At 35.9% G+C, this 15048-nt stretch overlaps 1 protein-coding gene across 4 annotated transcripts in view; it reads right to left on the bottom strand.

Moving 5' to 3' along the window:
- The window catches only part of LOC119658614, a 74050-nt gene that overhangs the window by 42496 nt on the left and 16506 nt on the right, over positions 1–15048 (bottom strand). For all 4 annotated transcript variants that reach the window (XM_038066104.1, XM_038066107.1, XM_038066105.1 and 1 more), the window contains exons 2-3: positions 13299–13379; positions 13123–13218 (exon numbers count right to left, since the gene is read on the bottom strand). In XM_038066104.1, coding sequence (XP_037922032.1) covers positions 13123–13218; positions 13299–13364 — 162 coding nt within the window. In that variant the 5' untranslated portion in view covers positions 13365–13379. The remainder of the gene's footprint in view (positions 1–13122; positions 13219–13298; positions 13380–15048) is intronic.

Below are 15048 nucleotides of genomic sequence, written 5' to 3'. Positions count from 1 at the left end.
AAAAGTAAACATGCTAAGAAACACACTACCTAATAAATAAAGCATTAAAAAATCTTGAAAAAAGAAGCAAAAAAAGATGAAACTCATTTCGTGAAATTCTAAAAGACAATGTAATATATATATGCATCAGTCAAAGGCATATATACATACATTAAATCTACTTAGTGAAGATAAACTTTCGAGTTGTTTCTTGAATGTTTGAGTTTTAAAGTGAGTTGTAATTACTTACTGTATTATTATCATTATTATTACTATTTATTAATTGACATTTGTAAGTAGTTGAACAGAAAAAAGAAACAATTCCATTATGTAATTGAGATTACTTGTATTTAAAATGAACAAAAAACATATATATATATATATATATATTCATAGTTATAGATCATATATACAATTAAAAAAAAAAATAAATTGAAAAATATATTAAAGAAAAATTAATTTATGTATTTGTAAGTTTACCACTAGATCTATATACACATAATTAGATAAAGAATTTTCGAATAAGAAACAGAAGAAAAGAGTATTTTACTGTAGTTGTCAGATTGTTCATCTAGATTTTAGTTTTCTTTCTGTTTTCTGTTCTCAGATACTTTTTTCATTCTATATTTTAGTTTCAAATGTGTTTTTAATATGCTCAATCTGTAATTCTCGTAAATAATTTAAGTTTGTAGATGCTATTTACATTTTGAAAGAAAAAAAAATATAATCGTATGGATATGACTTTCGTAACACGTAGAAATGTCAATAGTTTGTTAGAAGCTTGGTTTTATATATACGTTTATAGGTTGTGGTGCTTGGGATTGTTATAGACGCACTTTTGTATGCGTTTCGTATAAGAATATAGGCAGAAATGCTGTAGGACATATGTCCTGCTCGACACCGGAGTTGACTAATGCATATTTTATTACTGACACCAGCACCACAATCTGAAAACTATAGATATTCGTATATCTAATATGTAATTACAAAAAGCTGTATGTACAACCACAAGTTTTGAACTTTGATATTTTACTCTGGCACCTTTTTTTGCATTCTCAATTGTAAGCAAAGTATTACTTGAGATATGTGTATATTAGGCATCAATTACAGTATTCTATCGCATTTTCTACTAGACAGATTACAATCTGATATGGAACTATGTATTTCTATTTTTTCTAAAGAAGAGGACAATATCTAATCTTGTGATTCGCTTAATTGTGATCTTTTTTTCGATGACGACTTTGCTAAGCAATATTTATTGTATTTATACATAAGATTCAGATTGTATTCGCTTCATGAAAGTGCGATACGTTATATTGCATTGAGCGCTGGCGTATATTTTCTAGAATTTCATTTTTGCTGCTATTCTTTTCAAAATTGTTAATTTCATTGATCAATTTAGATATGACTCTGACCCTGATTAGCATATGTGTTTCTGGTCCTAATTATTGGATATGATCCTGATTATCATCACGGCCAAATAAGGCTTATATTCTTGTATTGTATTGTAGTCAAGAGAGTTCTTGTATGCATGCACTAGACTCGTTCTACTTTCTTTTATATTTCAATTAAATTAAAGCGTTTGCCACTATCCTGTCAAGGAGAAACTCAGGAGGTAACTTTTGGTCCTAAAAGTCAACTTGAAGCATTTGCCATTATCTATGTGTGAGCAGTGACCAATTTTTTTCTTCATTAAAAAAGAAAATGTCCGTAAACAAGTAAAATGCTGATGAACGATTCCCTCGGCTGAATTTTTATTGGATACGACTAAATTTTCGGTAGTTACGGCTTTCACATCTTCTCTTTCATCTTTTGGGATACACAGTCGTCTCAAGTAATTTCATTCGTACCCGCATGCGGAAGACACTGATCATGAAAAGCCTGCAACTGATACTGAGTATCATATTCATTTGCAAAGGGGCAGGAATCTCGAGGCAGGTCTGAACATATGCGATCTCACCATTCCAATTTTATTTTGAACACGCATTATTCGTCAAAAGTTAAGCATGATCGACATGGATACGCCATTTCCCGGATAAAAAACGTTCCGAACGGGCCACTGTACTTCTGGAAAGTTCTATGAGGTTCCATTTCTAGCTGTTTCTAGCTCCAGCTCAGAAGGTCACAATTGACTAAAATCGGTACAAACACTCAGTCAAAATCAGACGATCTATCGACCACCATGGAAGCAGCCAAAAGAGTCCAATTTTTGTTTCGGTGCGTTGACTGCATGTGACGGATTTTGTTTTTTTTTTTCGAGGGAATGCCAATTTTGCGGTATCAAGCATATCACAACAATACTGTGCATTAGTAGTGCGTCGATCATGAAGAAAATTGAGATGAATAACACCTTCTCGATAAAAAAAACAGGTGTTATTGCCTTACCGGGTGACAATCTCACCTTGATTTTCGCTGACGCCCTCTCGCCAGTCTTTTTCGACTCCATACTAGCCTGCTTCAACTCGGATGTTTAATGGTGCACTCAAGTTTCGTCAAATGGGACGACTCTTTTCAAAAACGCATCTCCCTCTTGCTGCAAACGCCCGAACAGCCACTGAGAAACTCTAAATCGAGGCCGCTTATGGTCTCTCTATAGGAGACGAAGTACTCATCCAGCGGAGATTTTTCGAAATTGAAACTGTCACGATTTTTTGGACACTTCCATAGTTTCCTCAATGGTTTCGAATAGGGATATGTGTCGATTTTGTTCTATGAGCCTGCGGACCGAATCGATGTTTTCCCCGATAACCCTCGTCCTTGAGACGCAATCGTAGGACAGATTCTCGATTTTTTCACGCCCTCGAGAGAATTCCGTATGTCACATAAATACTCCGGTCCTTGAAAGTGTATTTTCTCCGAACTGAGCGCGCAATCATTGCAAAATTTCGGTCGGATTCACTCCTTTCCTGGGCAAAAACTTAGTAATAATTCTTTGCTCCATGGACACGTGCATTTCTTTGTCGCTTGCTAATGGTTTTTTTTCGATACTAAGGAGTTCGAGACAATTATGGCCCGCATATCAATCCTTTCCAGATATAAGACCCCTTTTGAATCTTAAAAAATTAGTTCCGTTTATATTAGATAGACTCTCGTATCATAACAGAAGCAGCTATTGGGTGGATGAGGGTGCTTCGCGTAGGATTGAATTTTGCTGCCTCCACTGCAGTTTGCTAAATTATTGTAGATATTGTGGCTATGAGATATCATTTACAAAATTCAAAATTGCCTGAAGGAAATTCTTCCATTAATTCACGCGATTACAGCAAATCATTTCAGAAAAGACCATTTCAGATTAATGAATCTAAAGGATTTGCGGACAGATGTCCCATTCCCCATCCAGTAAAAAAGTGTACAAATCAGTGGTGCAGAGGTAACTATGATGATAAAGTGAGCATTTTTTTTGCCAGGACGTTGGTTATATGGATTGGAAAAATTACAAGGTTGGATGGGGAAAAAAATATGATTTTGGAATTTGAAAAATTAGACTTTGGTTGGGAAAACAAAGCATTTTTCAGAACAAAAGCTATACAATAATACCCTTTCGTTTCTCATTTTCCCCATTTGATTTTTAACGAGGCTTTAGCTGAGATATTTGAAAGTATCTTCGCTGCAGAGATCTGAGGGGCACGAGACATGGCTGGAAACAATTTGTCTTCTTAATTCGACACTTGCTTATAAGCCGATACTCCCTGAAGATGCTTGCCTGATTTAGGAGTCATCGTTTTTACAATTATCTCTCAATAGTTGGTCGAGCTATGTCCCAAAGGTCGGTCAGTTGGCCAGAATCTTTTTGTTTCTTCTACCTGACAAGGATGAAGAGATTTTAAAAAAAGTGAGAATGGATATATCTGGAAATTAGCAGATCTGATGACCCGTACTTTTAGAAATCTCTTTGGACCTGCTTTTCAGGCTTCTAAAACAAAAATGATCAATATTGGGACCCTACAAGTCAAAATTTCAATTTATTCAAGCAAAATACTGGGCCCCCAGAATTCCCAGCAAGCAAAACAGTTCGGCTCAAACAATTTTATATTTCTTATTCGGGGAACCTCAAACGGGTTATTTTCCAATTACAGTAAACTGGGGTGGATTACTTTTTCCCGACTGGCTGCACTAGTTTAGTAAATGTCAAACGAGGTATGCTTGAAGTAGTCATATTAAAGGAACAGGTTTAGACCACTTTAAACATGTCCTGTTTGACATTCAAAGAAACTCACTTGATTAGTTTGGCCGGTTTTCGGAAATATCAAACAGAATATGTTTCAAGCGCTCTAATGTGTTCTTTTAATGCGATACTCGAAATATGTCTCGTTTGGCATTTTGGGAGAACCAGCTTGACTGGCCCAACCGGCTGGAAAGATAGTAGCCCGTCTAGTCCACTTAAGTTTACCGCAATCGCAAATTAACCAGTTTGATATTTGGATTCATGTACCTTAAATGAGAAATGTCAAAGCATTGTGTCAAAACTCTCGGTTTGCTGGGAATTTTGGGGACCTAGAACTTTGATCGAATAAATTGGAATTTTGCTGCTGTGGAGTCCACAGATTTTTCGATAGTTTTTACCACTTTGTAATTCCGATATTATTCAGTTTGTATCCTTGAGAAGAAACTGTCATGAGTGGTAGTAAAAAGTCCCTTGCAATCTTTTTCTTATTGACAAAAATAAAATGAAAGTGGAGCAAAAAATTTGTTCAGCTTTTCAAGCTTTAATCATCATCACGATCAACGGCACAACAACCAATCAACCAAAGGTTTAGACGCGCCTTATTAGGGAATCCCTGCTTTGCGCTGAGGTCTATCAATTCAACATTCCTAAGAGCTATCTGGCGTCCTAGCCTACGCTATTCCTCCATCTGAGATAGGGTCTGCCACGTCTTCTTTTCCTACCTTAGATATGTCCACATAAACTTTCTGGGCTGGATCATCCTCATCCATACGTGACCTGCCCACCGCAACCTGTCGACCTGGATTTTATCCACAACCAGACGGTTGTGGTATCGCTCATAAATTTCGTTGTTATACAGGCTACGGAATTGTTCTTCCTTCTGGTGGGGATCAACAATTCTTCGGAGGATTCTTCTTTTGAACTTGGTTAATAGTTCATAGTTTTTCTTGCTAAGAACTCAAGTCTTCGAGGAATATATGAGGATTGACTCTATATGGGACGTTTTAAGTGGAGCAGTTTTTAATAATCTGAAATAGTCTCTGTTGGCTGCCAACAACCTTGCATAAATAAATTTTAATCATCTATCTTTACTTTGTCTTCAAATTCCACTCTCATATCCATCAATTTGAAAACGCTCACAGGAATCTTTATCTGAATTTAACAAAATGCCATATTTTAAATTAAATCGATGTAGTGATCTTTGTCATGTACGAAATGTAGATATTATCGACTAAGAAAATATACGCCAGTCAAACTTAAAAATTGTCGCTATGGCTTTGATATGTTTATTTGAAATCTTGAAAATGCTATTTTTGATAAAATGTAGTAAAGATCTTATTTTAACCCCTACACCACAAAATATCATTTTTATCCTAGATAGACGCTTCTCCTTCTCTCATACCCAATAGCAATATAAACAATAATATCACACACCATGAAATTTGAATGATTTTTCTTTCAAATTGCTGTTGTAGACACTAGGAAACCACTAAACCTATACCTAATATTACTTAAGACTTTTAAAAAAAGTATTTGAAAGTAAAACGACAAAAAAGCAATACGGTGTACATAGTGCACGTGTAATAAACTCCAAATTTTAGAGATTGAAAACGAAAAAAAATGAAAATATAAACAAAACTGAATTGAAACGAAGCAAACAAGGCGTCGTAACAATTAAAATGATTTTAATAATTTCAACTAAAACATACATAAAATAACACGATAGCTATTATTGATAGCAATAATTTCTACTTAGCGAAAGATACTCTAATACATGCATATATGAATAATATCAACTGAGTCAGAACCAAGTACTATTATCCTGATAATATCCTTAACTACTAGAGACTAGCGACTTTGGTTTGCCGTAGCAGGCAAATTATCATACTTAGAGAACATATAGTCGTAAACCTACTTATATTCTTTTGAAAAAAAAACTGAACCTACTCGTAAGCGCATCACAACATATTCGAAAACAAAATGACTTAATTATTGGATATAAATGTCGGTAATATTAGTGTTATTAGCAATAGAACTTAGATGTAGTGTTGTATTAGTAAATAAAGTGTTATTTTGTTCTTGTAGGATAGTGGATACAATATATCTTTTTAAGTGTGCTCTCACAATATCTGGATTATATGTAATATCACATTAGATATCTCAACTGTAATGTATTATTATTATTATTAACAAATGGATAATAATAAACGTGTAGTACAGATTATCACCACATTGGCGAGGGGAAAAGTGAATTAAATCGAGTAGTTGTGACAAACTAATCATTTTCTGCAGATTGTAGTAAACAAACAAATGAAACCACAAAGTAGATGCATTTGGTTTGTACTGATTTTTGTTGCACCTCTTTGATCAGTTTGCTTGGAGCTGAAACTGTAGAACCATTTTGTAGCATGCAAGATGACCCAGGCACCGTAGTTTTCAGTGTTTTACTAGCCTCACTCAGTTTTATAAGGCTCAGAGCACGATCATGCCACTTAGAAATCACATTAATTTCTTCCTTATGTTCCGAAGACAATTGATATGACTAGATACAATTATTTATATTAAATATAAATTAGATGGCAACAAATATACAATAGATCCTCAATTCTACGGTGTGTAATGCTACATTAGGTCTCACTAGGTTTCAGATTCAACAAGCAACCTTTTAATTCATTTTTTTAACTCACATTTGACTGTTGCAAATTCTAACACCCTCGAATATTAATAGGCTTTTCCAAGCAATTATTACTAAACTATAGAATATTCTGTATGTTCGGCAAACATTCCCGAAAATAGAGCTTTCAGTTTTATCGCCATCTCAATTAATCAACCTTTGCAACAGTTTCCACTCAAGTAACTAACTTACTCCTTACACTTTTTATTCTTCGATATAAACAGAATATCTTGCAAAAAACAAAACGTGTGTATCAATATTAGTTTTCGCTTGTGAAATAGAGCAATTTCCTACATTTGATTTGATTGTAGAGGATTGTTTTAGTATTATATATATACATACATAGGCTCGGCTCGATTTAGAAAGAGATTTGTCGATGGAGATATGTTTTGTAGTAGATTGTAAGCCAATGATTATTCAAAAAGTATTAATAACAATAAATAGTAGTTCTTAGTTATGAATGTTGCTTTGTATATTTTCTATATTTTTATTTTTTTTTTAATTTATCACTTGGTCTAGAATTCCTCTCGTAATGTAAAAAGATGTGGTATCAACTTTGGAGTATTCAGCTTACATTTTTATCTATTGTACTCATTTAGAAAGTATATCCGTAGAATTTGCTCAAATTTGTTTCCCACACATCCTCATGATATATCTGCTATTATTTTCATGATATATTCATTATCATTCTCAATTATATTTTTTTTTCTTTATGATTCTTCTATCTTTCTCCCCATACGAACGTTTCAGGCCAGCAAGGTAAGTATTCTTTTGAAATTAGCAGTATTTCGATGGATAATTGGCCCAGAGGAGTTTTTTTTCAACTAAATGATGCGGGAAGTTTGGTTTACGCTAGTGCATTCAAAGGTGCTAAATAGATTTTAATTGTTGGCTGTGAATAATTCAGGGTCATCACTTGCTTATGGGAATTTACGCGGAAGTCATTATAAGCAGAAATGCAAAGAGAGGAGAATCTTTAGCAAATATCGAAGGTGACAATGAAGATTCTAGTTTTCGCGCATCACACACAAAAGTATCACTTTTTAACATGCTATCTCAGGAATTAAGTAACAAGCAGTGTTTCATGACATCATTAATAAATAAATCTTATGAAAATTAACTTGGAATGCATTTTAATTTATACAGTTATGTCATCAATAAGCAAATCTCAGTAGGTCTCAGAAAGAATTGATCACTACAAAATTCATACCAGAACCGCGTCATCAAAGTAAAATTGAAATCCCATCCAACTTTCAAGTGAAATGAACTCAAAGTCCCGATCTACCCGCTCAGAAAAATGAACCCCTATTGTACAAAGGATAAAATTTTGCAAATCTTGTCGAAAGATTGATCAACATGCGGCACAAGCTTTATTTCTAAGTAAAAATGAAATCTTTCAAGTGAAATAAATGATCTAGAGCTGCTTCTATGAAAAATAAGTCATTCTCACTCAAAATACGTTAATTTTTCCACGAAAAATAAACCGCTTTCATTCAAAAGGTTATTTATTTAGTTACGGATAATAAACAGACTAAACTGTAGTTACTTATTGTCTTCATAAGGAGGAGAAAGCAAGAACTTTAACCTAAGCTTAAAACTACTGAAGAAGATAATATCGGTAAAGTCTTAGAATCAATTTCGAGCCCTGCGAAGGACACGCTGAAAATGTCTGCGCTGCGTGTATATAAGATTCAGGACGGCAGGTAATGTCGTTAGAGGCGGAACAGCCCCCCGACCTCGGATAAATTAAGATAGGTTCTACGGCGTTTTGCGGTAATGGAGACGAAGATTTTGCGTTGGACTAGCGCGTGACACATTTTGATCACATTCCAAATAAGGATATTCGCGATCGATATGGAGTTGCACCGATCGTGGAAAAACTGCGAGAGAGGCGAGAATTCACTTGCCAAAATTGGTCTAAACATCGAAGTCGATGGTAAGCGACCAAAAGGCAGGCCGAAACAACGGTGGCTTGATACGCTGGATGAAAGATGGGGGTTTAAAAGCCTCGCGATTACATCCAGATCAAGCATCTGATAAAATAAAATGGTGAAACCGATCAGGACGAGCCGACCCCGTTTGTGAACAGGACAATGGCTGAAGAAAAAGAAGAAGAGGTTCTACGCTGTTGCAGAAATGGGAAGTTCAGAAAGCGGAGGCGAGTAGTCCACACGAGGAAAGTTTTTTAAAGAAGAAGGAATGGGTGAATTCTCGTTGCACATCTTCAAGCACAAGACAATCACAGTTACGGGAGGGTGATCAGATCACGGAGCAGTACTCGAGGACACTTTTCACGAGGGGGTTGAAGAGAATTAAGGAGAGTTGGATGGAGTCGAAATCAGAGGAGGAGCTAAGTATAAAGCCCGACAATTTTACAGACCGATTGATAACTTCTAGGCAGCAGATGTCGAAGCAGAGCTTATTGTTGAAATTAATCCAAGGACTTAACTGTAGTTCTGATTTTATAAGAAATATCCATCAAGAAAGTACGAAAAGGAAATGGGTATGTGAGTATGTTCTAAGTTTTCAGGAATTAAGACTCAACACCTTTTCCGTAATTCAGCAAACGTCGATATTTCGGGTACAACTTGTTCCCTTCATCAGTGAGACGGTGTTGAGTTTTAATTCCTAAAAAATTTGCTAGAAATACCGCGAACACCCATTGTTTATAAGTTTTCGTCAATTTTCGCTTACGTTAATCTTATTAGGTTAAGATATTCTGGATTGAATTATGAAAGAAAAAATTACGTTAACGTGCATAATAGATATCAGTGAAAACATTGACGAGCTGAAAATGAATGGCATACTAGAACAAAATTGAACCTCTATTGGAAGCTACCGCCTTTTTTTCCTGAGTCAATTGCCATAAATCTTGCACAAAGCATATGAAAGGAGTCCGGAGACAATGTGGTTCTCCTTCCTCAAATGAATAAAATGACACCATTTGAGGTTCATAAAAATTATACCGCTTTGGTTGCTAGTTAGTCCTGTTATGCAGGAAAGATAGGAGCAAAAGAGGAGAAAAGGGATAGGCGCCGTTCTGACTGAAAGTCGTAGCAGGAAAAACCGGCCCCGGAGTGGAAATTGTGCCCCATCCCAAAATTACACAATCAATCCCATTTTGTCGAATCCTCTGTATTCCGGAAATCTCTTCCTGTTTTCCTTTTCCCTTTTGGAGGATCTGTTTTCTTTTATTATTAAAAGGCGGAGGAGGAGTTTCAGTTGGGTTTTTGGGTTTTATGTGTTCAACGGTTTACAGATTTTTGAGAAAGGGACATAACTGAAGATCAGGCCAAGTTGTATAATACAGAAAACGTAGATGGCTTTCTGCAGGATAATTTGAAACTAGGAATAGCATAAGGAGTAAAGATAGAAAAGAAGAAAGCTCAGGCAGGTCGAAGAGGAAAAGATCAAGATTGGAATTTGAGTCATTTTCGGTGAAATTAAACTGAAGAGCGGCACAAATATTCATTCGAATTGGGTAAAGAGAAAAGTGAAAGGAAATATGAGAGATTAGAGAGCGGTGAAAATTATATTAAGAATTTCCGATAATCTGCTGAAGAATTCGTAGTGTCGGTGAAGGGGAAACTTACACAGGATATAATAGAGGAACTTGCGTTGGGACGTAAGGTAATACAATCGTATGGGGCAGAAGAAGAGGAAAATTCGACATGGAAAGGAGCCTTGAAATCGATCAGGATGTCTACACCAATTGCCCCACCTAATGCGGTGTGGTCTCTATCACAGTGAAAGATAGAATATATTTCCAGAATTTCGAAATCTTATCATCTAGCTAGGATGTCAATGACATTGGAAAGCTAAAGCAGATAGACTAAAGCTCAGCAGTTTGGTTTTTAAAATCTCACGCATTCTGGTAAAAAAATTCTTAAGCTAATAAAACATTCATCTATGGAGGTAGGCGGGCGTTTATTCCTTTGGTAAAACTTGGGAAAACCTCCTACAACCAAAAAGAAAGTTTGGCCAACGGTGTAGGCGTTCTAGGGATATGTAATATTGAAAGAAGCTATCATACGGTCGGGCACGCGATTCTTCGTTAATTTCGCATACGGAAGAGGTAAGGAAGATGCAATGGTTTTGCTTTTGATATATCGATAACATTGTTAGAAGAAGTAAAATAAGCCAGTTCCGATATGAAGGGTAGTTTGGGTGATGAAGGGACTTGCGACGGGGGCTTGGAGTAAGTAGATGAGGAGCTCGAAAGGATGAGAGATATAAACTTCGGTACTGTAGCGGTAGGCATCGATGTTGTTGGAACCGGTTCAACACCAAAAGGATATTCGCGCTGTTGACCAATGAAAATCGTGCCCTTTAGGTACAGTACGGTTGTTTGACGAAGTTTTAGTTAGAATCAATTTACAAACCGGCTTTACTCTCACGAACTTTTTATTGCCCAGAACAAGCATTTTAGTGGTTCGCGACAAAATTTGAAGTGTCTTCTACAAAGCAATTTCAGTTGAATATCTCTCGGGATACTGAGGTTGCATGACATCGCAGTTTATAGAAAGTGTTAAGCAGCCAGATAGATACCCAAAACTTACTGTCATTCAAATTTAATAACGTTTCAAAAAGTTTCTTGAAAAACAGAAGATAAAATTAATGGAGAAGAATTACAGGTCTTTGAAAAAAGACTTGGGGACTTCTGCTTGATGTGAAGGGGAGTTTTGGCAGCATCACTAACATTGGGGAGTGATTCTCCACTTGGAAATTGGTTGAAGGAGTATTGTTGACATATTGCCTTCGACGTGGAGTGAGTGGACTCGAAAATACTATATAGGTGATCAGGCTCAGTCGATGACTTTGATTATTGCCAGTTTGCTGGATGCAGTATCATAATTTTTTGGAGGATCTTTTGAAGATGATTAATATCTTACCTTGGAAAGTTTAAGAAATCCGACATTTTCCAGTTGGCTGGAGGAACAGTCCAGTAGCCCGAGGATTTCATCAATTAACATGGTGTACTGGTTGGAGAAAATTCAAAAAATCATCGGAAAAGTTTGGATCGACAAGCAGCTTTCAGAGAATTTGTATTAACGCATTACATATTGACTTTGCTACTGGAACTAGAGATAAGCGTCTTTGTTGGGTTTTTATTACAAAATTCTGGCAAATACAATATAATTGCCAGATTACGGCAGCTACATATTTACAATATCAATGGAGATTTTAACGATAGATTACTCAACCACTCAACGTTAACTTCCCTTTAGCTAGCATGGCGTTTGGTATATTAAAAGATATTTGAGACTTCCCGCAGACAACAAAGAAAAAGGAAATTTCGATTATTCAACTTATGTGTTGCGGTAATCCTGCTATACGGTAGCGAAACATGGTTCTTTAAGAAAACCATAATAAAAAATATATACCAGGAGTAATCATCAACAGTTGCTTGAGAATTTTAGGTAGAATATACTGGGTAAGGGTCGTTATGATAGTCGCATAACATGCTATAATCACGCTCGAAATGAGGTTGACTAGATTTGATACGATAGATGTAGATTTAATTCTACTCGAACCAGGCCTGTGATAAAAAAAAATATAGTGGACCCAATCTAGACGTTAGAGGCTGACAAGGCTATGGCATCAGTATTTTGGAATGCGCATGTTGTAACATTCATCGACTATCTTGAGAAGGAAAAGACTATCAACAATAACGCTTGAAGGATGAAATCGCAGAAAAACGGCCCCATTTGAAGAAAAAGAAAATGCTGTTTCATCAAGACAATGCACCGTGTCACAAATCAATGAAAACGATGGCAAAATTGTATGAATTGGACTTCGAATTTATTAGTCATATTATTCCAGGTTCTAACTCAAACGATTGGAGAGATCCAACAATTTGATTTAGTTAAAAGTTAGGGATTCCTTTAGTCATGATCAACCTAATCCTTATCAAAATACGGTATGTACTCGTACCTGTGGTACTCTCATTCGTGTGCAAAATGAGTGCCTTACCATTTTTATATAATTTACTGCACGTTAAATTTGTACATGTGCACATAAATACATATCTAAGTATCTTTTTATCATTTCCTTATTTTCTTTATATGTATCTAAGCATCTTTTTATCATTTTTTATATTATCGCCTTTTTACTTCAATATCATGTACCACTTTCAATAATCCAATATTGAATTTATTGATTCCATCTCAACTTGATTAATCCCATCAGATTCTCAACGCTTCACATAAATCACTTTTCGACCATCATTCTCTTAAAATCATCTACATCCTTTTCCCTACACCAAATCTGACATCTGAACTAGATAAACTTATTATTAACTTACCTCCCAATTCTTCTTTATTTTTTTTGGAGAAAACAGGTCACGAAATTCAGCACCAGCAGTGGGTTTCGATGTGCTTTTCGCGGCCGTTGAATAAAGCTGCAAAATAGAGATTCATGTTTTACTTTTAGGACTTAATTCTTTTCAGAGAAAGTTTAAGGATTCAGGGATTTACTTACAGCCGCAGCTGGTCGCACCGCCGGTGTAAGCATGAATCGACGCAAAGCGTATGATATGTATGCCATTTTTATGGTGCAGATCTGGCGAAATAAATCAATTAATAAAACATAAATTTTGAAATAAAATGTGTTTGTTGTTCGATCTAATTGATGGGAATATTTTTGAGGGAAAGCGTAAGATACTTTGTTAAATAAATACTGTGCCTTAATGACTAAAATGGGGACCTAATAGAATTTCGCATTCTTTCGAGATTTACCATAATTCGAAAGCCAATGTCTGCCGACTGAACTGAAAGCTTTTTCCTAGTCCTAACCAGAATCTGATCAGAAATCCTAGAAAACTCTGTTATTAGTGCGGACCCGGTTGCCTCATCACTCCATATATCATAATTCTTCTCTGATTTTGAATAAGACGCACTAATAACAGAGTTTTTTAGGATTTTCGGTATCTACTGTTTTACCTTAAAAATAAAGGAGAGTATTTCTTTTTGTAAATAAAGTTATTCGGAAACAAAATCTTTCCACCTGGCTCCAAGTTGTAACCACGATGGTCCCAGAGTAGAAAGGAGGCAGCCCCTGAAAAACTCCCCAGTGAAGTCGCATAGTTCCTCTTCTCTAGACGTGCACAATATAGAAGGTAAAAACTGACTCCCGAAACATGATATTTATTTTTTTAATACATCCTTCTCCAGCTGCCGGAGAAAAATGGATTCTATGCTTTTTAGCAGAGAGAAAATCTTTGCTCGGGGAAAAATCATGTGAAAAGATCGGGCGTGGGCTGAAAATTATACGGGCCCCATATAACCCCTTTTTAATGAAATTTCTATTTCCAGCCTCCGCGTCCGGGGGGGATTTGAGGAATAGATGTAACATATCAATTAGATTGGATATAGAGAAAGGCTTTCATCATTTATCTAAATTTAACTCCCCATGGATGGTTCTCCATTTTATTCTAATGCCAACTGTTCCCCTCAGCCGAATGCCGTCATTATTCCATGATAAAACTACAAGACAAGATCCCTTTCTTATGAACTGCCTCCTGCTATCTAATAATGAGCAATCAGCATCCAACAGTGAAATAATGTCCTGCATTACTCATGGAGACGTCGAACTTAAATAAGTATTCGTCTCATGTATCTTAACCATCCATGATGGATACAAATAACATAAATCTAACTACGTAATCGAATAAATTCAGAAAATCGATAGATAGAATATGTACGAATAAGTTTGCTAGAAAATTCTTTTCAGTTGATTACGGCGGATGTCAAGCCATACAAGTCAAATAGATGCTTCACTATGTGCGTAACTTGGGATATGTTTGCTACGTTTTGCCCTTGGAAAAATCTACCACTTTCTTGATATTATGGAATATGGATGGGTTGTCACATTGTATTCTAAATATTCGGTTGAAGAGTGAATCGAGATGGCTGATTTACATAATGTAAACAAGTGGCTTGGGCTATTATTTGCATCTATTGCCAGGATTTGTCGGACAATTTGCACTATTCTTCAAGTATTCTGAGTCATAAAGCTCTGTGGCGACATGAATATCATGAATTTCGTCCTTTCTAAAAAAAAGTTCCACTTCATAGCAAAATCAATTTAGGAGCAGTGTCGACAGGCGTGTTTATTACTCCAGGAGCAAAGAATTAATTCGAACGGAATTGGGCCAGTTTCACGCTCCAAATGTGAATGCAAATATAATATTTCAGGCACCGCAACAAGGGATACGAATACTAATATGACA

This window comes from Hermetia illucens, chromosome 6 (assembly GCF_905115235.1).
Source record: "Hermetia illucens chromosome 6, iHerIll2.2.curated.20191125, whole genome shotgun sequence".
NCBI classification, from domain to species: Eukaryota; Metazoa; Arthropoda; class Insecta; order Diptera; family Stratiomyidae; genus Hermetia; species Hermetia illucens.
Note: the sequence above shows the minus strand (reverse complement) of the source record. Positions and strands in the feature narration are given on the sequence as shown.